Source organism: Rhamphochromis sp. 'chilingali', assembly GCF_963969265.1.
Source record: "Rhamphochromis sp. 'chilingali' genome assembly, chromosome: 9".
Lineage (NCBI taxonomy): Eukaryota > Metazoa > Chordata > Actinopteri > Cichliformes > Cichlidae > Rhamphochromis > Rhamphochromis sp. 'chilingali'.
The window spans coordinates 13,901,631-13,928,752 of NC_137936.1; the positions used below are offsets into that span (position 1 = coordinate 13,901,631).

At 41.7% G+C, this 27,122-nt stretch overlaps 1 protein-coding gene and 1 long non-coding RNA gene across 5 annotated transcripts in view; one reads left to right on the plus strand and one right to left on the minus strand.

Moving 5' to 3' along the window:
* The first annotated feature begins 2,335 nt into the window (after positions 1 to 2,335).
* The window catches only part of LOC308403132, a 32,340-nt gene continuing 7,553 nt past the window's right edge, over positions 2,336 to 27,122 (plus strand). The window contains exon 1 of the long non-coding RNA XR_013972866.1: positions 2,336 to 2,508. This is a non-coding gene — a long non-coding RNA (uncharacterized lncRNA). The remainder of the gene's footprint in view (positions 2,509 to 27,122) is intronic.
* Positions 18,729 to 27,122, minus strand: part of plxna1b (plexin A1b) — a 184,468-nt gene continuing 176,074 nt past the window's right edge. For 2 of the 4 annotated variants that reach the window (XM_080892383.1, XM_080892382.1), the window contains exons 24-32: positions 26,612 to 26,758; positions 26,065 to 26,224; positions 25,553 to 25,656; positions 25,257 to 25,353; positions 23,508 to 23,698; positions 21,224 to 21,393; positions 20,694 to 20,906; positions 20,457 to 20,607; positions 18,729 to 19,529 (exon numbers count right to left, since the gene is read on the minus strand). In XM_080892383.1, coding sequence (XP_080748509.1) covers positions 19,434 to 19,529; positions 20,457 to 20,607; positions 20,694 to 20,906; positions 21,224 to 21,393; positions 23,508 to 23,698; positions 25,257 to 25,353; positions 25,553 to 25,656; positions 26,065 to 26,224; positions 26,612 to 26,758 — 1,329 coding nt within the window. In that variant the 3' untranslated portion in view covers positions 18,729 to 19,433. Of the gene's footprint in view, positions 19,530 to 20,456; positions 20,608 to 20,693; positions 20,907 to 21,223; positions 21,394 to 23,507; positions 23,699 to 25,244; positions 25,354 to 25,552; positions 25,657 to 26,064; positions 26,225 to 26,611; positions 26,759 to 27,122 lie in introns of all 4 variants that reach the window. The other 2 variants (XM_080892381.1, XM_080892380.1) reach the window with 1 other exon arrangement.

Sequence of the window (27,122 nt, forward strand, 5' to 3'; positions counted from 1 at the left end):
CAGGATGTACCTGCATTTTGCCCTATAGTAGCTGGGATAGATTCCAGCCTCCCCATGACCCTGAACTGGATAAGTGGAAGAAGATGGATAAATTGATAATCATTGAGTCACAAGCTGCATGTAACGTGGTCAACATGACCAAACCTAATATCTGGTGTCTGACAGACTGGGCCGAGTGTTTCAGACACTGCTGATGTGCTGGGATTTACCCACACAATCAGAGAATCATCTGAAAAAAGAGAAAATATCCAGCGAGCAGCAGTTCTGGGGTGAAAATGCCTTGAAAGTTAGCAGATGACAAAGGAGAATAGCCAGACTGCTTTGAGCTGATAGAAAGGCAAAAGTAGCTCAAACAGCCATTCGTTATAACCGAAGTATGCAGAAGAGCATCCCTGAACGCTGAATGTTTAAACAGATGGGCTACAAGTGCCGCTCCCGTAACAGGAAACTGGGGCTCACTAAAATGTGTTAATAGAAAGTTGCCTTGTATCAACAGTTCAGTTCAGCTGGTGGTGACGTGGAGGGTATTTTCTTGGCACATTTTGGTCCCTCTTGTGCCAACTGAGCATCATTTAAAGTCCATCCTCTGAAGGCTGCTTCCAGCAGGACAACATACTTCACTGTATTCCAATGGCCTCCACAAGCACCAGATCTCAATCTACCTTTAGGATTTGTTGGAATGGAAGATTCACGTTATGGATGTGCAGCTGAATCTGCACCAACTGTTTGATCCTATATGTCAATATGGACCAATATGGATCTCTCAGGAAGGTTTCCAGCTCCTTGTTGAATCTATGCCTTGGAGGATTAAGGCAGTTCTGAAGGTAAAAGGTAGTCCAACCTGGTACTAGAAGGTTGCACCTAAAGAAGTGTGTAAAATTTCACTTACTGACACTTTTTCTACCTCTGGCAGAAGGTGAAGGTTTTTAAAACAGGACTATTTGCTTGTGGGCTTCAACACATGTCACAATACTGATGAGAGAAGAAACGTTGTGCCTGTCTCAGACACCAGCAGCTTTGGCAGATTTGCAGTAGTTGACACTCCTTGAATGAAAACAGGTTGGGGAGTTCCTGCTGTCGCATGTGCTGGTTCCCTTTCCAACTTGCCGACGTTCAGTGCAACAGTTAATAAAAGAGAACCGTGATCACTGTTATTAATTCCACCTGTGCTTTTTCTACTGTGTCAAGTCAAAATGTCTACTGTGAAAAATGTCTATTGTACCAGAGATGAATGACACAGCCAGATATCTTCTGGCCTTTGGTAGTGAATGGAGTTATTTTTATGTGTTCTCGGCACAAGCTGATGTATGAGCTACTTGGGAATACAGACTGTAATATTCCGGCTACAGTACATAAAAGCATATCTGAACATTTGGCAGCTGAGGGTGGTTGGTAGAAGAGCAGAAGCAGCAGAAATTTCATATCGTGCAGTAATTCAAGCAGTTTGTAGCGTGGAGTAAGCAGCAGCCTGAGCAAGCACTGTCAAAGATTGCTGGACTGCTCTAAGATGAACTCTTAAACAGATAAAAAAGGAAAGACTTTCATCTTTTCATGTAGTACATGAACTGAAATTCAGCAGGTGATTGCTACTAATTTGGAAAAGAAATTGCCTGGTCACTACATGTTAAATCATACATTTTAAACAGTAAACTCGTCATACTTCATATCTGTATGTTAAACAGTTCTAGTAAAACTAGAGCCAGAAGGGGAATTGCCATGTTCAAATATGAGACGTACAAAGAAACAACTGATTTGGCCATATTATTAAAAAAAAGGAGGAGTATTTACTGAGAACACAAACATTCTTTTTTCAGGTACGAGTTTGCTAGGATGAGAAAGACATCTGCATTGGCTGATTGCGACCTACACCCATTTTCATGAGGAGGTCCATTGTCCCTCTTGGGGGACAGTTCCACAGGGCTTAAATCTGGGACTCTACACCATTTGAACTGAAGAAGCGTCTCAGGTGAGAGGTGAAACGTCCTCAAGCAACTTAAAAAAGTCCAGAAGCTTTTCTTTCCAAGTTCCTTAGACTACGATGACCTGGATGACGGAGAACCTTCACAGACATGACAAAGACATCCTTGCTTTCTTCTATATTTTCCCCTAAGCTATCTGCCTCCTGATTCTATCTGACTGGGCTGAAGGATAATGTTAAGCTCAGAAGAAGTAGTTGTACTATACTAGACATTTCAGCTGTTTGTACGAATACGATGCCACATGAGATCAATCATTGCATCTGTAGCAGGTTGAAAAAAGCTACATGTTTATTTTTGTAAGAAAACCAATTACCCGCTTATTTTTTGTTTATTATTGTGACTTATTTTGACATTGTTATGTGTTGTTATATTGGTTATATTTCATTATGCCAGTAGATGGTGCTCTTGCACTGCTGTGGAACTACCAGAGAGACTCTAGCTATAGGCTCTGCGCATGCGCAGCTCAGAAATAAATGAGCTCCGGCCTGAGCAAGACGCTAACTTCGGTGTCCTCTCTATTAATCCACAGGTACTGACAAACAAACTTTTATGTTACCGAACTGGTTCTAAATGTCATGTAAGTTGAGTAACAACTGTTCGGCTATATTTTGAGATGAGAGTGATGATGTTGTTTTGTGGTATTTTGTTGTAATGAGTATTAGTGTATCATCGGCATAATGCTATAATGCTACGTAGCACTATAAGTATATACTATGACAGTGGCAACCTGCGACTTCCGAAAATGTGTTGTAGTGTTTGTTTTAGTGTTAGCCAAGCAGTACTGAGTACATGTATTAAGAGGAAAGCTTTTTGTTGGTGAAACAACGTTGCAGTCGTCTGCCGCCATGTTATGTTGCGTTCAAGGGACGCCATGTTCAAAAGTAATAGCGTATATGGCGCGAATGTGGGGAAAGGTTGTGTGAATGTGGTATGTTGTTATGCTTTAACCGTGAGTGTTTTGTTTAAGTTGTGAGTATGTAAAGTCATTTTGAATTAGTTTGTATTTATTTTGCTTTTGAGAGAATGCTTTTTGTAACTTCATTTTTGTTTATGAACTCTGTTATTTTATGGGAAGAATGCATGGTCTAGTGTGATTTGTATTGTGTATATGTAGAGAAATAAATGAGCTCCGGCCTGAGCAAGACGCTAACTTCGGTGTCCTCTCTATTAATCCACAGTTTGCTCATATTTGGCTACGCAGTGCTCTCTAGCCTGTGTGCCGCTTGCTGCCGGTCCAGATTCCCCTAGGTCTGGTGCCGGTAACACATCCACATTTCCAAAGCTATTGTTTAAGAGTGAGAACCTCAATAAGGCTTCAAGTCTTGCAGCTTTATGACAGCATCCCATGAGGCATCTACACATAAAACTCAAAGGCCAGTGAGAAACATCAGCAGGAGCTTAAGCTGTAAGGTTTAAGCAGGTGTAGCACAGCTCCCCTGAGCCCAAGTGTCTTCACCAACAAAAGTTAATTACACATTTCTCTTATCTTCTCTACCACACCCTGGTGAAGATCTGTACACCAGCAGTTGAACCTTGATCTCCAGGTAGCTGTCAACTCCAGTATGCACCCCTCCACCACCACTACCACCACCTCTACCCCCGTGGTTAATTAATTGAACTAATTAAGGCTCCCCGTGTTAGTTCCATTGCCAGGCAATGTCCATGCCTTATCTCAATCCCACAATGCACTTGATCACAAGCTGCCGTGTTTGATACGTTCCAAAGAAGTGATTAATTAATTCATGAGCGGCGGGTCGTTAATACACACCACGTCCCTCTGATATCAAAGTCGCGGCGGTGAATGCACGAGAGGCTGCAGGTTGTGTGGAGGCAGAGTGAAAGGAACATGTTGGGAGCCACTCTGAAGATGAGGCCGGCAGGCAGGCTCAACGTGAGGGTTAAAGGGCGAAGCATTAGGCTGAACCTTTTGAAGACTTAAAGAAGCATCTGGGATCCTCTGATACGTCTAATTAATAATTTATTGTGAAGTTAATTATGCTCATTGTGAGAGAATGTATCCTGAATTTTATTCACTTGACTGAATTTAGAAACAAGTGTAAACACAGCTTTTCCAATACATCTGCTTCTTTCCCTTATCTTTAAAGAAGGCGCAGCTTTATCTGCTTTAGACCGTGACACGTTATAAGATAAGATAAGATAAGATAGAACTTTATTAATCCCTCGGGTGGGTTCCTCTGGGAAATTCGATTTCCAAAAAAGCACAGCACCGACAGAAGTTACAGAGTTATACACACACACATATATATATATATATATAAATACAGAGACAATATAAATAAAATATACGAAGGGGATAAATAGAATAAATAGGAATAAAAATAAAAATACAAGTGAATTGCACATTTCAAGTATTGAGTCTATTGCACCGTTGACTATTTACAAAAGTATTGCACAAAAGGTATTGCACAGTGAGGTGAAGAGGCACTACAGCTTAGTTGTTCCCCCCTCCTTTGTCCTCCTGTTTCCCCTCCCTCTCCCCTCCAGAGAGGAGTTAAACAGTCTGATGGCGTGTGGGACAAAGGAGTTTTTAAGTCTGTTAGTTCTTGTCTTTGGGAGAAGCAACCTGTCACTGAACAGACTCTTCTGGTTGTTAATGGCCGTGTGCAGAGGATGCCTGGCATTGTCCATAATGTCCATCAGTTTCTTTAATGTCCTTTTCTCTGCCACTGTCACCAGAGTGTCCAGCTTCATGCCGACCACAGAGCTAGCCCTCCTGATCAGTTTCTCCAGCCTGGATGAGTCCTTCTTTGCTGTGCTGCTCCCCCAGCACACCACAGCATAGAAAAGTACTCCAGCAACCACCGACTGGTAAAACATCCTCAGGAGCTTCCTGCAGATGTTAAAAGACCTCAGCCTCCTGAGGAAGTACAGTCGGCTTTGGGCTTTTTTATACAGGTGCTCTGTGTTGCATGACCAGTCCAGTTTATTGTCCACCCACAGCCCGAGGTACTTGTACTTGTTGACCACCTCCACCTCCTCCCCCTCTATCTGAACCGGCAGTGGACCTGCTCTAGACCTCCCGAAGTCCACAACCAGTTCCTTAGTCTTTGAGGTGTTGAGTTGCAGGTGGTTTGTGTGACTCCATGCGACAAAGTTCCTCACCAGACTTCTGTACTCCTCTTCCTGATCATCCCAGATACACCCCATGATGGCTGTGTCATCTGCAAACTTCTGAATGTGGCATAATTCAGAGTTGTAGCAGAAGTCAGAGGTGTACAGGGTGAAGAGAAGAGGGGACAGCACAGTTCCCTGTGGTGCTCCTGTGCTGCTGACCACTGTGTCAGACGTGATGTCCTTCAGCCTGACGTACTGTGGTCTGTCGGTGAGGTAGTCGGAGATCCAAGCCACCAGGCAGGGGTCCACCTCCATCCTGTTCAGTTTTTCTTGAAGCATACAGGGCCGGATGGTATTAAAGGCACTGGAAAAGTCAAGAAACAGGATCCTGACCGTGCCTTTTCCCCCATCCAGGTGTGAGTGGGCTCTGTGTAGGAGGTACAGGATGGCATCCTCCACTCCGACACCTGCCTTGTATGCAAACTGTAGTGGGTCCTGGGCATGTTGTACCTGTGGTCGGAGGAGGTTGAGGAAGAGCCGCTCTAGAGTCTTCATAAGATGTGACGTCAGTGCCACCGGTCGGAAGTCATTCAGCTCATTGGGCCGGTTCTTTTTGGGGACCGGGACGATGCAGGATGTCTTCCATAGGGCGGGCACTCTCCCCAGTCGCAGACTGAGGTTGAAGACTCGTTGTAGCGGCTCCCCAAGTTCAGCAGCACACGCCTTTAGCATCCTAGGACACACCTTGTCTGGGCCTGCTGCCTTTCTGGGGCGAAGCTTCCTCAGTTGTCTCCTGACCTGATCCACTGTGACACTGGGAGATGTTTGGGAAGAGGGGAGGGGGGGAGATGTCTTGCTGCTGAGAGAGGGATTGGAGGAGGGGGGTGTCATGGTGTCAGGAAGGGGGGGAAGCGAGGGAGGTAGGAGAGTGGGGATTGGACTCTGTAGTGAAGGTGAGGGTGGGGGGGTTGTGGGCTGGTCAAACCTGTTGAAGAAGTTGTTGAGTTCGTTTGCCTTCTCCACAGTCCCCCCCACTGTGCTTTTCTTGGTGTTGTGGCCTGTGATGGTTTTCACACCATTCCAGACCTCCCTCATATTGTTCCTCTCCAACTTCTGCTCCACCTTCCTCCTGTAGGTGTCCTTTGCTTCCCTCAGGCAGCGTTTCACCTCCCGCTGTGCTGCCTTCATCTCCTCCTTCACTTTGCTCCTGAAAGCCTTCTTCTTCATGTTGAGGACAGCTTTGACTTCCTGTGTTACCCACGGTTTGTTATTAGGATAACACCGTACCGTCTTAGCAGGGGCGACCGTGTCCACACAAAAGTTGAGGTAGTCTGTAAGACAGTGTGTCGCCCCCTCTATGTCCTCACCATGTGGGCTCAGGAGCACATCCCAGTCTGTGGTGTCATAACAGTCCCTCAGAGCATCCTCCTTTTCTGGGGTCCATCTCCGGATGGAGCGCGTTGTGACCGGCTGCCTTTGGACGAGGGGTGTGTATTGTGGCTGTAGGTAAACCAGGTTGTGGTCTGACTTCCCTAGTGGGGGGAGGGGGGTGGCTCTGTATGCATCTCTCACATTAGCATACAGTAGGTCAATTGTCCTGTTGCTTCTTGTGGGACAATTCACAAACTGGTGAAAAGCAGCCAGAGTAGAGTCCAGTGTGGCATGGTTAAAATTGAGCAGGGATATACGTATATAACGGATATAATTATTCTGCTTATTGTCTATCGAAGTGCTCTTTCAAGAGCCAATCAAATAAATGGAGAAAAATAAGCAAGCAAACGATGTGTACATATCTATTTGACTTCTTTGTTGTGCCCCCTCAAAGCTTAATGCCACAATAGACCTAAAGAGATTCATTCTTCTCTCCGAGCAAAAGCAGTGCCTTTCAAGTTTCACTGAAGTTCCAAGACAGAGAAAATTTAAAAAAGAATCCAGCCAAAGACACCCATTTGAAGATCAAAAGGGGCTGTATTGTGTGTATGTTTTCATGTGAATGTGAATGGGGGGCAAAAAGGAAGAGAGAGAGAAAAAGTGAGATCGCCGAGGACCATTAGCAACAGTTCCAGAGTATTTTATCAATCTGGTGCACTCCATCAGATGGTTAAGTTGGGATTAAATTGACTGATGATGTCTTGCGTGGGAAGGTTGCAGGTGACCGGACTGACCTCCAGACTGCACGCAAACCACTCATGTATGTACACATGGAGCTGATGATAAAATGTATGCATGTTGGAAGCATAAAGACAGACTCTGCATCGTTGTGTGGAGGCGTGCAGGGTGGATGGGCTAATCGGACATATTCCTCTGGATCCTTGGAGGGATGACCCCATCACCTGGCGTAGAAGACGGTTAAGTCCACTTCACAGCAGGGTGTGGGTCTCCTAAGGGAATGTTTGAATGTGTGTGTGTGTGTACCTGGGAGGAAACTTAAAGGTGAATGAGATGACAGCTGAAAGTCAAGTTCAGCTCATTAATTCTGAGCATTTAGACTTAAAGGAAAACGGGGAAAATACATCAAACAATTTAACTGATCTATATAATCATCATCCACACCGAGTGTCTGGACAGTGTTTGGGAAATATGGTCCAGAAGATACCATAGAAGACCTCTTTAAAAGCTCTAAAATACTCTATATAGATTGTTATCCCATGTGTGTTAATCAGGCATCAGGAAGCTTTAGGTCAGTGGAGCAGGGAATGGATTTTCTGTGGCCCTGACGGAGGAGACTCGGTGCATAATGGCTTCTACCTGTGGAGAAAATAACAAGCCAGACGGAACGGAGGAACATCAGCCAATGATCTTTCATTCCACTGCAGACACTGACATCAAGTGAAAGCTTCTGCCAAAATGCTCCTGTTGGCTCGGAGAGGTTGACTATAATTAATTGATGAAAAGCGATTTTTTTCCCTCTTTTTTGACATTTTAATGCACTTAAATTATTATTTTTAACTGCATTAAAGTATTTTTAAACCTATTAGTCAGTGTGCAGCACGGAAGACACCGGTGGCCTGGTTTGGCATCATTACTCTTCGACTAATGATGCGGTGCCTGCAAACTGGAAAAGTACATCTGTGACTTTGCCACTGCTTTGTTGTTGGTGATTGCAGTAACACAATGGCTTCCAATTAATAGTAGGTCTTCCACATATATAAATACTTTTTTTTTAATATGAAAGAAAATGTGTAGAATGAGCACCCGCCTCCTCTTCACTGAAACATGTCTACATGCAGCACAGTGGAGGGTTTTGGAGGGCTTTAATATCCTTTAACACTAGAAGGAGTTCATGTTGACCTCCTGTCATTTCTAAAATCATAGAACTCTGTTAGAATAAAACCCTACTACCTCAGATTTCTCATTTTCCCCAAATAGGTTCATTTTCAGTTATATTTCAGACTCGTCTTATAGTGATTTTTCTCATGAATCTACACTCAAATAGTAACAATAATAAAACATAATACAATAGCAAGGTCAAAGACTGGCTTTGGTCAGGCGGGTAACCAGCAACCAAATGGCCACTACATGAAATATTTGGTGATGGGAGAACCTTACAAATAGAGTGGTCACACAGAAGTCATATTCAAATTCACCTGAACACTTCTTACACCAGGAGAAGCAAAATCCTCTGGTCTGATGAAATAAAGGCTGAGAAGATGTCCACAATTTTCAGCAGTGTGGTTGAGGAAGAAATTTTTTACTGGCACCACTGATACCATCCCTGTAATAAAGCAGTGACTGCTGGTCACATAGAGGGCAGGTTTAATATAAACATTATAGAATAATTCTCATTCAGATTGCTAATATCTCAGGATGTAAAGTCTGGGTCAAACATGTTTTTGCTTAGTCTCTGTGGAAAGTAATTGAAACCAAAACAGAAAAAGAAACGATCTTCGGTAAGACGAGTGCGACGTGCCAGTGTGTGATCTCTGACGACATTCCAAATGCACTCTGCATTCAGAGCGGAGAAGACCTAAAATACACCAGCAAACAGCTAAATCGTTGTTTGCTTTTCCATTTTTCCATCAGAAACCTGGAGGACAAGTATTAATCAGCCGTGAAATGAATTTATTAAAACTGTTTGCAGTTTTATAGAAATAAGCAATTATGAATCACGATTAAAGTGATTGATTGTAATGTTTGGCTTCTAATTTTGCGTTCAAAACAAAATAATAAAAGACAGCCAGAGATTTATCATAATGCAATGTTTAACCTGCCATACGGATTTCTGTAATTATTTCTCTCTGTGCAGTGATCACACAGGAGGAACGTTGTTTCGCCTCACTGTGTATTTTTAAACTGTATATGGTTGAAGTGACAATAAAGTGGAACTTGGAACACAGTACTACACAGTAAGGGAATCTATAACTGCATTAAATATAAACATGGACCGTGCACACAGGTGAACGTGTGTAATAAGTTTGCACACACACACACATTATCAACAGAACTAAGAGCGTGTCACAGCTTCATTTGAACTTCTTGTCGTTTACAGTACAGTTATGTTGCCGCACTGACCTCATGTTCATTAAAGACATGAGTGACTGTTACTGTTCAGCTAGAATGTAGATATCATACTAAAAGTTGATTCTATTGATCTGGGCGGTGCGTTTTCATTGGGAGAAACATGAAGTCACCCAGTCCAAGTTTCCCCAGCCTTATAAAGAAACATTTGCATGATGACCAGTACTAGCACCACTGATTAAGAATGGGCCGTGAGGTCAGTTTCATGATCATTAATATGCAAATTGCCATGACCACGTATCAATGGCCGTGAGTACCATTCACAGAGAGCTGGGAATGGCTGCAATCAAAGCATTGTTAAGATGGTGAGTGATGTACCCCTAAGCTTCCTCCTCGGGTCAAAGATGATCGTTGCTCTCTGTCCGAGTTGTGCACGTCTTCGTCTCTTAAAAAGTGAAGAGTAAAAATTTTGAAACATCTCAGTGTTTCGGCCACTGAGACACAACAAGCTGCAAATCCACCCATCCATCTTCTTCCACTTATCCAATTCAGGGTCTTGGGGGAGAGGGCTGGAGCCTATCCCAGCAGTCATAGGGCAAGAGGCAGGGTATGCCCTGGACAGATTGCCAGTCTGTTCCAGGGCTAATACAGCGAGACAGACAACAATTCACGCTTATATTCACACCTATGGGCGATTTAGAAGCATCAGTTTCACTAACTCCACTAACTGCATGTCTCTGGGCTGTGGGAGAGAGCCCATCCACATGCTGACTTTCCCTGTCTGTTGTGTGGCATTGTGCAGATTTCGTCAGCGCCTTTAGCACCTTTAGCTAAGTGATGCTTCAGGCCTGCGGCCCCTTTTAAAGCCCTGTAAAGTTGTGGGAGCTGCAAAAGACTCCCTGCATATATTCTTTTCATTCATCGCTGACTTTCAGCGAGCGTTTGGATTCATGTCACAGTTGAGCCATTAGCAGCTAACCTCACACATTACTTAGTACTCACTATGCTTCAGACTTGCACTTGCCTTGGGGAGCTTTGCATGGCATGACTGTATACATCTGTGGTGGGCTGAAGGTTGGCAGCTCTTGTACTTAACACCCACTCCTCTCCTTTACTGTGGGTCTCTACAGACACACAGCTATTTTTATTTTTTTGTGTGTGTGTGTGCACCCTAAGTTAAGAACCTTGACAGTAATCCATCTCACAGCGTCCCCAACCAGTTCCAGCTGTCACCTTTGCCTCGCCAGCAGCCACTGAACCACTCACTGGATTTAGGGGCCCTATAGATACCACTGCCACTCATTGTGCCCCGGTTCCACCATCCACTTGATGCAACGCACACTGACAGACACCAAAAGGCTCCTCGGTTAAAATAGAATTTCAATTTCACCGGGTTTTAGTGCGTGATAAAACACAGTGCCCTCTTCAGTTGTAGCTAAAAGAGATTAAAAAGGAAAGTAGAGTTGAGGGGGGCAAATATAGATCATGGCTTTATTAACTATGGCAATAGAATTCTGCATGCAAGAAGAGAGGTGGGTGGGTGAAGAAACGAGCATCTTGTGCTTTGCAAGGAATTTATCATAATGTACGCGCGGCAAGATCATTTGCCTCTTGACAGGATCATTACGAGATTCAGTGCTCCCACGACCATTACGCAATTTCAGCGTTCTTCCTCGGATGGAATTTTAATTGAATTAGCCCGGATGGTTACACATGGTGTGAACGATAACATTTTTTGTCAATCTGAGCTCATTGAATGCGCTGGCGGGCGGGGGGAGTGCTAACGGGTCAGGGCAAGCCAAGAAAAAAAAGAAGGGACAAGGTACTTTGGTGTCTTCTCCTATGCCTCTCTTTTCAGTTGCAAAATAGATGCCGTGAAAATCACTGGTCTGGCCGCTCTGAGCTGCCTGATGATCTGCTGTTGTTATACGCTCAAAGCCACTCTTCCACGCAAGTGACCATGTAAGCTGAGGGCAATGCAAGCATGATGTATGGTTAGAAGGTAAATGTGTTAGTATTAGCACCTCCAGAGAATAAAACCCCCACCAGCAGCTCAAGTACAGTCCCGTAAGAATGATTAATGATGCCGGTCATGTTATGAAAGGCAGGGAGATGGAGAAGGGAAGGTATTGTGCTGACAAGAAGGTTCCTCTTTAATGTGAACATTTTGATCCTCAGTTCTTTGATACTAAATGACACAGCCTATTAAGGCGCTGGAATTAATATGAAGGCTGAGCATCAATTGAAAAAATGTCTACCATGGTGCTACCCAAGGTATAACAATTTTCAAGCCACATGAGAGGTCCTGCATTTTGCACTTGGAAAATTTAATAAAAGATCTTCAATACCCACCCAAGCTTAAACGTTTTTAAAACTACTCTCTTTTTTGGCCTGGTTTAACACAATATAGTATTAAAGAGACCAGATTATCCTCACAAACTGTGTTAAACACATTGCAAATTGAAAAATGCTGTAAAAGCACAGAAGACACAAAGGAAGTCGAATAAAACACAACAAAAATAGAAGAAATGTAATTAAAATTGAATAAACAATGGAAACAGAAAAAAATCCTAAAAGCTTCCAGAAGCCTCAAAACACAACAGCTAATATCAAACATGTATCTACAGTATGACGTGAATAATGTGAGAGTTTGCCAACTCTAGTAGTTCTGGTTTAGTTTTTAAGCATTTTTGGGAGACAATAACCTAAACAGTTGTTTTATTATTTTGTGTCTTGTGTGCTTTTGCAGTACGTTTTTGTTTGACGATCTTAAGTTGCAGGACATTTGATCTCTCAGGGCCACCGTAGATTACTCCTGATGACATGAAATACATTCCTAAAATGATTCAGTACCACCAACAACTGTAATGATCCGCAATAGAAACACTGATCACTGTTAAAGGAGCCCCTTTTGCAAGCCCCAAAATGGAATTAAACTTAACAGCGGCATCACACTAACCAAGTCAACATAAGCTTCCTTTCTTAAGGTATAAAAAGTTTTACACAAGTCAACAAATAGATCGTGATGTTTTCCAACTCAAGTAGTTCTGATGATGTGCAGAACTTTACAAGATATAATTTTTAAACATGTGCAGGTGAATATTTACTGTAACATTACTGTGCTGCTTTCTGGTGCAGCTAGTGTGGCTCCATAGTGTGGTGAGGTTCCACATTTGGCTAATAAGTGAAAGATCCTGTTTGATCCTGGAGGAGACAGAAAATCCCTTTGGGATTCATCAGAAAGGGCAGCTGGTGCAAAATTCTGCCAAATCAAACTACTTACTGACATAGATGGGCAGTAACGCGTTACTGTAATCTGATTACTTTTTTCAAGTAATGAGTAATGTAAGGGATTACTATTGCAAAATCGGTAATTAGATTACCGTTACTTTCCCGTAGGAACGCTGTAAAACACAGCAGAAAATAAATAAAGTCAAAGACTCAGCGGTCCTGTTGCTCTATTTTCACCTGTAAAGCAGGAGTAGTGTAGGCGGAGGTTTACCCTGGTGCAGGTGTGCCGCAGCGGTCAGTGGAAGAATCTGCGAGTTTTTCTGTGAGTTTCCCATTACCTTGTTGCGCACTCGGTGCTTGCTTGGAAGTTTAGGGGTTTTTTTCGCTGTAAAAAGAAGTTTTCTTCCCACGCACGATGGACACTAATGTTTTTGTCACTTTTTATGGAATCAAACTCAAAGTAAGGTCAGTAGGGGAGACCGGGGATAGTTGTAACATTTTTGACATTTCTGTCTGTAAATTGAAGCTCTTTTAAGGTAGTGGATTCAAAATGTAATGCAAAGTATTTACATGTCTCTGCTATTAAATAATGCAGCTATTTTCTCTGCAGCACAATTACCCATTGCATGGTATGGTCTCAAACACAAAGAGTGAAATGTTACAATTAACCCCATAGTCTGGGTTAGTTGTAACACATCCTGGGGTAAAATGTAACACAATGAAATAAGGGTACTAACAAAACATTAACATGTAATCTTTGTTTATTCAACACATGAATGCACTTACATCCATTTATGTAGCTATGTGTGTGTGTGACAGAATGCAGAAATCTAGCTTTTGAACATATTCCAACCCCCCAAAAAAGACAAATTATGGAATTTTCTGCAAATGAATATTTCATTAATTTTGGTTGGTCTTCCTTGAGTTTGGCCTCATTGGCTCAGTGGGCATTATAACCTACAACTCTTGCACCAATTTTGAACATAACAATGAAGCTGAAAAAATGTAGTTGTTCACCAGCATCGCAATTCCATTACTTTTTATCATGGCTTACCTTGGTGTGGTTTGCAAAGTGCTTCAGAAAGATGAGGAAATCTGTTTCTTGCACCCATCCTGATTTATTTCCACTACCAGTACTTCCTACTGGTCCATCTCTGACACAGTGGTCTGCATAATGTGGGAACACAAACAGTGAAGTAATTGTGTTGCCAATGGCATTAACCGCATATACAAAAGCGACCAGTGAACCTCTCTCTGCTGATGTCGTTGCCCCAACTTGTTTAATATAAGTTAAAGTAATAGTGTGGCAAGTTGTAACATCTGCATTATTGTTACAACTGACCCAGACTGTTGCTGTTACAACTGACCCAGACTCCTATAGCCATGAACTAGCTAACATTACAGCCAACGGCTAAAACATTAGCACTAAAGACCTACACAGAATACATCCCCATAGACATACAAATAACATAATTTAAGTTTGATGAGTTTAACTGCAAAGCAGATAATGCTATCACAAATTGAAATAAAGTAGAAAAACTTACTTTTTGGCATACAAATTACTTTTTTTCATGTTAAATTGTCTGTGTTTGACAAAATGTGCTGATTTTTCACATGTGATAGCAGAACTGAATTGGGCATGCACAGGATGAGTCACATCATTTGAAACTTAGCCCTGATTGGAGAAATTGGAAGTGTTACAACTGACCCACGTTACAACTATCCCCGGTCTCCCCTACTTCCACGCTTTAAACGCTGCACGCTCATACTCTCTCCCGCACTCGATATATTATCCATTGTTGATCTGCACACAGCTGTTGTCATGAACGTTGCACTTGCTTACGTCACTGTCATGCGACATTCTCGCAAAAAAAAATCACGGTTTTAGTAACGCAGTAACGCAGCGTTCCTTCGGGAAAGTAATGGTAATCTAATTACCGTTTTTGCAATAGTAATCCCTTACTTTACTCGTTACTTGAAAAAAGTAATCGGATTACAGTAACGCATCCATCTCTGTAGAAGAGTGGCATGGGGTGGCAAGGGCCACCCTAAAATGATCCCTTGTCACCCCAAGTGCCATCCTAGTTTTGCATATGACAGTGTTTATTAAAACAAGATCGCATTAACACTTTGAGCGTAGTTACAGTCAACAGTGAATATAAATGCTAAAACTGAAAATATTGCATAGTGTTACACACGCTCTGCCCCCCACCCCCCTCAACCATTAACAAATGGTTCAGCCCATAACACGGACCGGCTTTTTTCTTGTTTTCAGTAGCTTAAAACCGTTTTAACGCTATCGGTGGAAGAATGTACCATGTCGACCAATTAAAAATAAATGTCAACACGTGGGATTTGGTTGTTTAGGAAGAGGGGAAAGTTTTGGGAGTGATGGTAACGCCAGCGAGACAGAGCGAGCGAGTGTGAAAGAGAGTTTTTAGATATAGGAGATTTATAACGTTTAGTGTGGAGTGTATAGTTAGTGTGTTGTCTTGTGTAGTCGTTATTTTGTTTTGTCAGTGAGGGCACTAATGAATGTCACAAAGGCACATTTGTAAACACTGTCACTAAGTAGAAAACCAGCGGAGTGATACACCTGTTGTCAGGCCTGCAGGTTTATCCCGGTGCTGTTCTCCTCTGTCTTTTGGTGGAAAAACTTTTTTTTTTTTTTTTTTTTACTGGCACACATAATTTTTGGGGCATCTTATTGCGACACCAGATTGTTCTCTCATTTTAGTTTTAGTAATATTTTGAAATGGTTGTACAAAATAAAAATAAAAATGTCAGGTGTATTGGCTGCATTTTTAGATAAATAGTTGTATATGTTTACAAAATGTAAAATTTATATTTGCATTTCAAGTTATAAAAATTTACTAAAACATGTATTTATTTAAACGTGTATACTTACTGCATTTGAATCATTATAACCATATGTAACCACCTGCATATGTGTTTGGGGAAAAAAGGCTTTGATTTTGCTACCCCATTTGATTTCTTTGCCACCCTAAGAAAATTTCTCTAGATCTGCCCCTGGGTGTGACTAGGGCCTTGTGGTCAGAGTAAAGCAGGCAGCTAAACTTTCCTGGCAAAAGACTGTTTAAAGTTGTGAGGGTGACTCAATCGTCCATCGAGGGGGGCAGCATAAATGTAAACATTTGAGTAGCGGATTTTGGGGATCTCAAATTATGTGTACAGCAGACTGTCAAGTGATTAATGCAAGACATGTATCAACAAAGCTGCTCAACAACAACATTTTCATCTCTAAACACGGCTGATGACAAAATAAAAAAAATAAAATCCAAGCCACAAATTATTTAGCAAAAAATGTTTAATCTCTCCTTGATGCGTGTTTATTTACAAGTAGTAAATCTGCAAAATAGGAAATAACAGAATATTTACACAATGAATGTTAACCTGCAAACTTGTGACAGTCGCTTCAAGTCTGAAACTCTAAAAATGTATCAGTTATTGTAGTATTAAAATTCTTTAGCCACTATACTTGAAATTCCTTTGCTTTGCGTTTCCGTGGGTTCTATGCAACTTCCATTTTGAAGGAGGAAAAAAAAAAGAAATAATGAATTTCCAAGAATCAGAAGCGAGCAGGAAAAAAAACACAGAATGATGCCAGGACTTCATTTGATTCAGCAATGGTTTGAAAAGGCAAAAATGTGATGAAGCTGAGAATTAAACATGACTTTGAGCTGAGTCTACTCACTCTGAAGGTTGACAACAGCAGCAAACCCAGCAATTCAATCTACAGCCTACACTCTTAGGCCACCGAGTAACAATAAACACAAGTCAGCTGTTGAAGTAAACAGTGAAAAATGAATAGTAGAGAAGGGCAGCTGGAAAAAAAATACATGTGGACTTGAGAAGAAGGTCAATTTAAAAGGCAAGTAGCCATGCAAATGATAAACAAGCACGACTCCCCCAGCAGTCGTTTAATCAACAGAGCTACGAGTGGAATAGGACACAAATGGAGCATGAACCTGAGAATGGATTGAGAATGTGTAAGTGTCTTTGAAAAGCCTGACAGATCATCAGCTGGACACCACAGCCTCAGTTGTGATGAGGGAGTGAGTGAATTTGTCCCTACTGCACTCATACAGACCATCCAGAGGACTGCTGTTAACAGCACCACTGAGTCTCAGCAGTCATTCATTTCCACGTGATCTATACAGAAAGAGCACCAAAATGTATGAATGCAGTAAAAAGTCAGAAGGGGGGAAAAAAAAACAAAAAAACAAATCCAAAATATGATTACTTTTTTTGTTTTTCATAATAGACTAAGAACATTTTAGTGAAGGATTTCATTTCTATTAGAAATAATGTAACATGTGTAACCAACATGATGACATGAAAAGGAGAAATTTCTATCCAAGCATGGCCAGAGTGGTCCCTTTAAGACTGGCAGGTACATAGTGAGCTATCAAGTCCCAGCGAGTACTGGGATGAAGCTCGTAAGCATACAGCTGTAGAAGTCATGTTGCATCTCAGACATGTACAGTAAACAAAAGAGGATTGGACAGCATTTATGATCAGCATAAAATGACAGCCCTAATGTTCGATAGAAAAACAAGGTACAAGAGTTAAAGCAGCAAGTCACATTTCCATCACGACAACACAGACGCTCATCTGATTCAACAATTTCATTTTGATCCTAGAGATCAGGAAAATAAACCTTGAGTTCGGTCAAGTACTTCAACTTCAGGCAAACTGAAGAGACTTTTGTCTTCTGCGTACCATAAAATGTACAATTTACAGATAACAAATGAAAGTAAAAACAAAACCAAAAAAAACAACCTGATTACAAAAAAAATGGCAAACAGCTTTTGTTCATCATGAAAAAGTATACAATTTACAAATGAAACAACAACAACAACAACAAAAAAACAAAAACAATATACAGACCAGTTTGGTTTTCGGCAAGCAGAAATAAACCCCTCTTATTTCTCACCATAAAGTCAAAAACCGTGACTTAAAAAAAAAACAGAAACAAAGAAATCCTCTTATGAGAGCAGTAATATAAAAAGCTTAAGCCACACATGGCAGTAGGCTAGTTTTGAAACAAGAGCTGCAGGCAAAGATGAGGATTACTCAGCCTCGTGTAGCTAATGAACCAAAGTGTCTCACCTCTGTACACTTCTATACCCTCCTCGTGGACAGAAAGCTTAAACCCATGTCTCAAACATATATGTTCTCGAGGTGGAGAAATAACACTAAGTCTTTTCTTTGCACCTCTGTTGTGAGAACAGAAAAAAGGGGGGAAAGTGGCTTGAGGCTGGAAATGGCTTTTCTGACTTTGTTTCTCCACAGTGAAGTTCTACTTGACCTCACTGTGGTTGCTGAATGAACAGAGTCTGTAAATAATAAAGACTTTGCTCCTGCAGAACCGTCAGAAAATGATCCTTTCAGGGATGGCTAACACAAAAGCATGACCTCTGGAAAGTTAGACAGGGTGGTATCAGCGCAAAGAGGAATATTTAAGGTAGTGCAATGTAGCTACTTCATTGTTCCGTCACTAAACTACGAGCCACTAAAACTGTCACCTCTTGACCTTTGAATTAAAGAAACAGACACCAACGTGGCCATGATAAAGCAACCATCCTGTAGGTATATATTTGGCTTTGTGAAACCAACAGATTGCACTGATTGAATAAGAAACAACAGCAACTTCATGTTATCACCGTGACACCATGAACTCTACCTGGAAGATGTGGAGATGGGCGACTTTGTGTTTTTTCTTTGTCACTTTCAACAAGGATCCTATGATGGGTTGTTATTCAAAAACTTCTTTTCAGTCACTAGGCATGTTCATATTTAAAATCATATGGTAGCACATTCCATCTAACAAAATGTCTTTGCACTAAACAACATTCAAAGAAAACATGGCACAGTACGACTTTTTTGTTTCTTTTTTCGTTGTTTTTTTTGTCCACATCAAATCGTGTTTTGTCTTATTTTTATTGTATTTGTTGGTTTGAAAAGAAAAAAAAAAAAAAGAAAAAAGTTTACTCCCTAATCTTTCTTTAAAAACGTAGCTGTATTTATATATAATATCTATATAGTCTTGCTTTGTAACGTTTCTGTAAATTGTGCAAATTCAGCAGTAATACAAGTGGCGAGAGATCAGAGAGTGGGCAGTTGATTACATTTATACAAAAAAGAAAAAAAATTCTAACTGTGACATCTGGAGTCACATGACCTAGAGAGATCCTCTCTCCATTGGCTCATCACAGATTGGTCCGTTCCGCTAATGATGCCGTATATGGAGTTCTTTCCAGGCTTCCGTTGTTTCTTTCCTGACCATCGCGTCATCACAACAAAACTCCTGAAATCAAAATCAAGCAAACCACAAACACCGACATCCACAATAATCAAATGCTGTCGAGTTGACATGTTCTCCATGTATGTATGTGTGAAAAAACGTCCCGTGTCCTAGCCTCTCACACAGACACACTGTATGGAGCTGCAGACAAACACACACACATACACATGTAAGCGTACACAGGCCCCGCCCATCTCTGCCGAATCCCCCCATTTTGCAGTATACTGCCTCGGTCCTTTTGCAGTTTCGTCTGTCGTATTGTTTGGGGGTTGGAGTTTTGTTTGTTGTCTGGGTGAGAGGAACGTGGGAGAGAGACAGATGGAGAGGAGGAGTGAGGAGGAGCAGGAGGTGCTCAATGGTCCTCAGCTGGTCAGCGCCATTGTGTCGATGACCTGCTCCAGCTTGCTCCTCAGTCTCTGTCTCCTTGCCTGCTCGTCTCGCTCCAAAGCTGACAAGATCTGGGGGGAAAAGGGGTTAGAGGTCAGCAAATGCTGCAAAAAAACTTACAGCTCCTGCTTTCAAAGCACAAAGATGTTATTCCTACATAAGGATGAATAAGGACTCCCACATGGCTGGGTCATAAAGCATGCAAAAGTTGGTTTAATTTATTCAGTTAGCCCGACTAAATCGCCTCTTAAATGTCTTTTTTTTTTTTTTTTCGCCTGTCCCATTTGGTTCTTTAGCCATCAGAATTGTTGTCTGAAGACCAACAAGGATACCCAATGGATTTACTTTTCCAAATGGATCATCGTGGCATTGCCGTATTGGTCCATTTGATCGACCTTTGTTTTTATTATTTATTTTATTTTATTTTCAGTTGTTACAGACGGGACAGACATGAGTGAGGGATAGGAAAGGGAGAAAGAAAGAGGAAGGAAAAGAAAAACAGAAGGGGAGAGGGACAGTGAGAAAGGGGGGGGGGGGAATCTCCTGGATCACCTGTTGAGAGAAAAAGAATAGAAAACAAGCAAAAAAAACAAAAAACAAAGCAACATACTAAACACAACACCATCGCATTAATCTAGCTAAGTGTAAACAGCAATAAATACTAAATATTCAATGTTGTTGTGCAGCACGCAGGACAGACAGCGCACAATGTGCTTTGAAGTAGCAGCCAAGAAAGGTGTAATTTAAGTCTACGAGCAGTGAACACCCGTGTGCACACCTGTGTGGATCAGCGCGCTTGTATTCAAATGGTTTCCACATGTAATGGTCTGCAAGAGGATTTAAAGAGCCATAGCCCTGTCCCCCAATCGCCTCTTAAATGTCAATAAGACTGAAGGTAAGTCTTTGTATACAGACAAAAGTAACAGCTTGTATTTAGTATGTAACATTAGTACAGCTTTGTTTCCTTCTCTTAGGTAGTACTAAGACTTAAATCTCACCTCGTCCTTGTACTTGATGATGTAGGAGTAAATCTCATGTAGGGCTGACATGCTGTTGAACTGGTTAGCATGCAGGCGTGACTGCTCTGCGAGGTAGGCACTCATGTCCTGATCGCTGATAGCCGGCATCCTGGAAATGTCAGAGTAGTACCTGGACGAAAACAGTTGAATATTTGTATGAAATATAACAAAACACACAAATGTAACATTCACGTCTAATCCACCATGCTTACATACCTTTCTACCCAGTTTTTATAGTTGGGGATGTCTTTAGCATAAAGCAGCTTGTTTGATGGTGAGTCCTTCCCTAGTTTATGCTCTGAGGTTGAACATGAATCCATGAAGGTCTGAGCCACCACAGACAAGCAGGCATCTGTAATACTGTTCTTGTGGATGTCAAATACAAACTGTGGGTTCTTGATCACGTTCACCCAGAACCTCAGTGGAAGACTGGAAGCAGTAAGAAAAAAGGATGAGCTGCAGAGCTACAAGGACTGGTCTATTAATGTGCAGAGATACCACACCAGTGCATTAAGCTGCATACACACTGAACAAGCAGTCTCGAGTGATTAGATACTAGAACTGGCAGGGAAAAATACAAGCGTGGTGCATTCTGTTGCACTAACAATGTAAAAGTGTTCCATATTTGTTGGCTTACTGTCCAATATTGTTCCTACTGAGCAACACCAATGCCAACAAAACACAAACCAGCAATCAAATATTGCCAGTCATGCCCTTTCACAGCTTGCACACGCGCGCAAACTCACCAGTTGCTCTTCCAAGTGTGCCGTACATCAGGGTCTGATATGGAGTGTTTGTCTGCCTGCTCGTCCAGGAAGTCAAACATGTACTTGATGGCGAGAGGCAGAGCGCTGCCTCGGTGCGCTGTGCTGAAGATGGTCTCAAACAGGTCATCCACAAATTTCTGGAGCGTACCCTGAGCACAGGAATCAATACTGGATTAGGAGTTTTACTACACTAGTTGACATTTTCCTGCTCTTTGGGGCTTTCACGCAAACAGCAGCATGCAAAAAGTGGTGAAACAAATTTTAGAAATGTGGAAAACTATGTGCCAGTTTGTTTGTGTACATAAGATTTTGTCTCCAAAGATGGACATATAGAGATAAGTGTTTTGTCCCCGTTACACTTAATGTTTCAACAGTCCAGTTACACAACTGCCTTTGCTTGCACATTCTTCTTTGCTGTCGTGGCTGCAGGCGATGGCTTTCAGTAGCAGGTACTTGGGATGACTCTGCTTTGCTGTCAGTACTTCAACTTTGGGAGAATTTTTGATGATGTTGAGCACTTAGTGTTCTTTACAGTATTTAGGATAGGGCCCAATGAGAGTTCAGCCTAAGGCTGTTCTGCAGTGTTTTACCACATCGCACAACTCTGGAGAATTCAGAATCCTAACAAAGTTCTCTGAAGTTGAAATGATTTGATATTTCCCACAAGTTGTCACACGTTTGTCCCCGTTTTCAAGCATCCAGGCCACGTTTTACAAAACCTTTTTTGAAGCAGCCACAAGATGAATTTGCAGTTTTGTATTCGTTCACACATTAACAAATCAGCTTCCTAAACACACACACACACACACAGCTGTGGGGGCTGTAATAAATAAGAACAAACTGCAATGCTTTAGGTGCCCCCCACCCCATTTGTCCTCCTCTGGCTTGTATGTTAATCACTTCCCAGTTGAGGCAGCATTGATGCAGCTAACCTTGCAGTTTCATAGCTGGGAGCTCATGGGAGCTCTGCAAATGAGAGCAAGAACCTGACATGGTTTTAGCGTATGGACAAATGACATTTTATAATTAATGCAAAGAGGTATGTTTATATTCAGTGGTATATGAGCAGAAACCAACAGAAGGCCACGTGTTTTTATGTGTGTGTTTAAGATGTGCCAGAATTCACACATTAAAGTCGTCCATTTCTCACATTTAACAAGTTTAATAAAAAAATGCTAATTTGGCTTTTCATACATCTAATAAAACCCTTTTTTATATACCCCCTCGTTTCTCTGGCCCGAACAGCAAATGCTGACACTTAACTAGACTAAAACATTTGTGTTGAAGGCAACATTTTATATTATATCGTCAAGTTAATCATTGGAATCCATTATTCAGAGAACAGAACCGCTCTTACTCTTGAGGAAATGTGAAACCAAATGGGTGCATTTTGAATAAGAGCTTTTCTCTTAATGACTTTAGTTGGGTTTTTTTCCCTTGTGCTTAAGTGCAGTTTGTAACAATTAATGCAAAAATTAAACAAAGGTGTTTCTTGAAGGTAATTAGCACTGCTAAATTAATCCTTAAATAACATTATTTTATCATCACTTATTTTAGTGGAAGTATGAATTTGGGCAAAAGCTTTTACTTTATAGGAAACGTGTGCTTTAGACTGTACATAAATATATATGGCTGCAAGGCCTTCACAGCCATTTCTTAGCTGTTCTTTTATAGCTCTGAAAAGCTGTTGTTGCTTTAGCAGCTTCAGCAGTTAAAGAAAATAAAATAGTTTCTGTTTCACAACCTAATCTAACAGACATGGAGGCTCAGTCACACACTGCTCCGTAGTGGTTAACAACTAACTCGGGGAAGAAATACAAATTACCTGCCGTTTGTTTTTGCACAGTATCAACAAACACTTGACCTAACTCCAGCCTTTAAACCAACCTCTCTGATCATCATCTGAGGACACATGCTGCATAAAAACCTAAACAGTTTCCACAGTGTGGTCTGGAGGACATGGAGGAATTAGGTGAATAATGATCGTGGGGTACTGGCCTGGGCCTAAAAGCCCCGAGGCCACCAACAGAGGGCCCAGTAACACCAACCAAACAACTCAATAGTCAAAGGTCAACCTCCTAATTAAGACTCTGCATATGTGTGTCTTTGTGGAAAAGGTTACGAAAAATGTTAATGAGCTTAGAGACCACCACCAAACAAAGGTCAACAGGGGCTGCTGGTGGAAATGGGCTACATGACAGGGATGTGGTGGAGTCGGGAGGCTGGGTCTGCACGTGTGAGAGAATACGCAGCCTCTTTTTACCTTTGTGGCCAACAGTCTGGTCAGGTAGATCTCAGACACCATCTTGCTCCCTCTGTCTCCCTCCCTCTGGTCTGAGTGGTCGTGGTTCTTCACCAGATGCCATAGCTTGGTGCCGCTCTCGAGGTCAGGGGTGATCATGGGTGTTCGGGAGCGCAAGCTGTCTGGACTACTGGCTGTCCTGAGCATGCTCTCTGCACAGAGATAAAGGAGGACGTGTTGGAGAAATAAGTCAAAGAGCCAAAAACCTTCATGCTGCTCTGTGTGTTAAATGCTATAAATTATGACTCATGCCGTCTTAATCACCATTTCAAGGAGAAACATTTATATAAGAAGAAAAAACAATGAGACAAATGAAATATCTGGCATAGCTGAAGACGGCAAAATCTGACTGAAGTTAAAAGCACTATTGAAATGTGACAGCTTTTTCTACTTACATGTCACTCTTTCACTGCAAAATAAATTCATCTATCACTCTCTCACCTGCCCCCTCTCTCCTTTTGTCGGACATTGATGTCATATCTGTGACACAGAGTATTACGCTTCCACTTTGAATGCTTGTCAGCTGCGTGACAAAGCAGCAAAGGACTGAGGGGTTTGAAATTGTCAGGACAGAATGTGAACCAGGTAAGCTCGGAGCAAATATGTTAGTGAGTATTATGTGTATGCCACAGTGGCAGGGCTCTGGAGTAGAGTTACTCTGTACAGTTATAGAGGTAGAAGAGAGGGGGGGACGGGGGGAAAACGTCGTGAGGAACTGAGATCTACTTCACAACATTAAACCAGTTATTACAAATATGGCATTTTGACAGCTCTGACATTTTGTTAGCTTAAAAATGTATCTAAAATATGCTGTTCTCCATGTGACTCTTTGATTTCACATATGTAAGAAACTTTCAAGATTTCTGATTCCTTTGCAACAACTTCAGTGCACCACTGCTATACTGTGTTTAGCTACGCTGTTGTTTTCCATGTATGCCCCCAAGAAGGCCAAGCATTTGTTTGAACAGATGTTCGAGGTTAAGTGATCATTAAACAGTCTTCTGCACAATCATGTATACAAGGGAAGCTTCAGGTAGCTGTCTGTGACAGCTACCCCCCCAAGGCAACTTTACTTAGACGAAGGAAGGCAAACACAAGAACAAGTAGTTTAAGTGAGCTAATATAACCAGATGAAAAACAGCTCTATTTTCCTGATCTGCCTCTTTAGGCTGAATGAAGGACATCAGTTTTATGTCTGTTAGACTTTCATGTGAACTAATAATTTATCACATAAGATATGAAGAACATCAGTGGACAGAACTGTGGCGTAAGTGAGTAATAATAAAACTACTATCCACTCCTCTACAGCAGAGAGGAGAACTGACACGAAACTCTTTCAAAGGTTTGGAACTCACTTAAAACACTGTGTGGAGAAATGTACTATATTACTGATAAGGGCACAAATACTTGATTAGCAATATCATATTTAATGGCTTCCAGGGGCCAAAGTATGTAAATTGAAACCAGTATTTGTGGAACAGTTTGAACCAAGTCCCAGGTCATGTAAACAGGTGTGAAAAGCACTGAGCTAATTTGCTAATGTAGATGAGACAGATGCCAAATTAACATGTGAAAGGTTCTGAATGATGTTTTTAAAGGTTCTTTCTATGAACAACATCCCAAGTTTTGCAAATAAATAAATAAATAAAATTAACAAGTCTGAATTTTTATAATTCCACACATACAATACACACACACCTTCTTTCGTACCGTATCTGCTGAGGGATTTGGTGAATGTGGAGGAGTTGGAGATGTTGTAGGCCGAGTTCTGTTTGGGTACCAGGGCAATCACTGAGCCATCTGTCACCTGAAGCAGACATTCAACCAGCAGCAAGATTATTGTCCAGCCAAAGAAACTTTCACAGTGCTCACATGGAATTTATTTCTGGATTTTTCATTTTGATAAGTAACCTAAGAATCCATAAATACGCCATCAATAAGAAGCACAGAGGTTTTTCTCCAGCATAGCTTCAAGGGATTCTGTGCTGTATTAAGAAGCTGGTTACCTGGTAGTGAGCTAGGGTGTTGAGTCTCTTCCAGTCATTGTCGATCTTAGTGGTGACATCTTCATCCTGAAGGATGATACGAGCCATCCTGCCCTGCCGCCATTCTGTCAGACACACACAAGAGTGCTAAGTAAGGTTGTAATGTTTAATAGAAAGGGAATAAGAATCTTTCAAGACAGACAGCATAGACAGAGTCAGTGCCCCTTTTAGGCACACCAATCAATTCTCATCATAAACTTAAACTTCCAAACAGCAAATCAGGTTTCTACGACTTAATCTACTGTAATTAGATCGAATTCAGAGTGAGTGTAGTGCAGTTTTACGGACTTTTAAACACATTACTAGATGTTTTTTAGGATCAGAATTCCCACTCCTGTTAGAAGTGCCTCCCTTCTGTGTCAGAGAGCTCTTGAAGCAATTCCCTCTTTATCTCCCATAGCAGCGCAGCTGTGTGTTATGACTCTCCGTGTGATTTGATATTTGTATGTTGTTCATTTTTTCCAGCTCCTTACCAAGGTCCATATCTGAGGCCTTCGGTCTCTGGGAATAAGGCGTCCCTTTGTACACAGCATCCAGCAGCTTTTCCTTCACCTGTGTCACTGTGTCACAGTTCAGGCTCTTCACTGTCACCTCTGGAGCATTTTCATTCTCCGGGTTCACACAGTGCAGCGTCTACAAATGCAAAGGGCGGAAGGGAAAGAGCACAGGTTACATTTAGACCAGAGGGTCAGCACAGACTGGAAGTAATAACTATTGATGTGTTAGAGCATGACCCTGTGGTTGTGTTTGACCTGCAAAGAAACACTTCATATGGCACCTCAGAATCAGTGTTAAAGAGCAGAAGGGGTGCACAGCTAGCTATTTATTCCTATCAATACAGGCATAATAATGATTTAGCAGGTTGGATCCTGTTTTGATAAAAGAATATTTTCCAAAATTACTGGACAAATATCAGCTCTGCATCATTGCGCTGTTTTAGTTGTAAGCATCCATCTGCTTTACAACCTTGTTCAGAAACAAATGCGCCTGTGTCCAGAAAGTATGTTTTTGAGTACTGACCAAAGTCTTGTAGTCAATTTGCTGTCTGATGAGTTTATCCTCGCTCAAAGAGTAGCGGGCTTCTCCTGTGATTGCATCTATTGGCCCCTTTTCCATTTGTTGCTTCATGGCACAGTACAGCATGAAGAGAGGTTCCCCGGCACATTCCTTCAAAAAGTGAGACACGCAGTTGTATTATGAAGTAGGAAGAGACAGGTATCAAGGAAAAGTGACAAAAGGTTATATGAAGAAAAGGAGAGAAAGACATACTGTACAAAGTGAAAACTGAACATTGAACTGTTCAAGAACTTTCCAAGCAAAAACACGGCAGCAAAAAGTGCATAGCTTTTCAGAGCAACTCTTCAATTATATTTCTAATCTTCTTTAAGACAACCACAGGCGAAGCAGTAAAGGACAAGGCCACGACTTGTGTTGGCTAACAGCACGCTAAAAACAAAAACCCTCCCCCCCCTGACACAACCTCCAGCCTCTCCCCTGTGTCTCTTCCTCAGTAAGAAAAAACAGCCTCTAT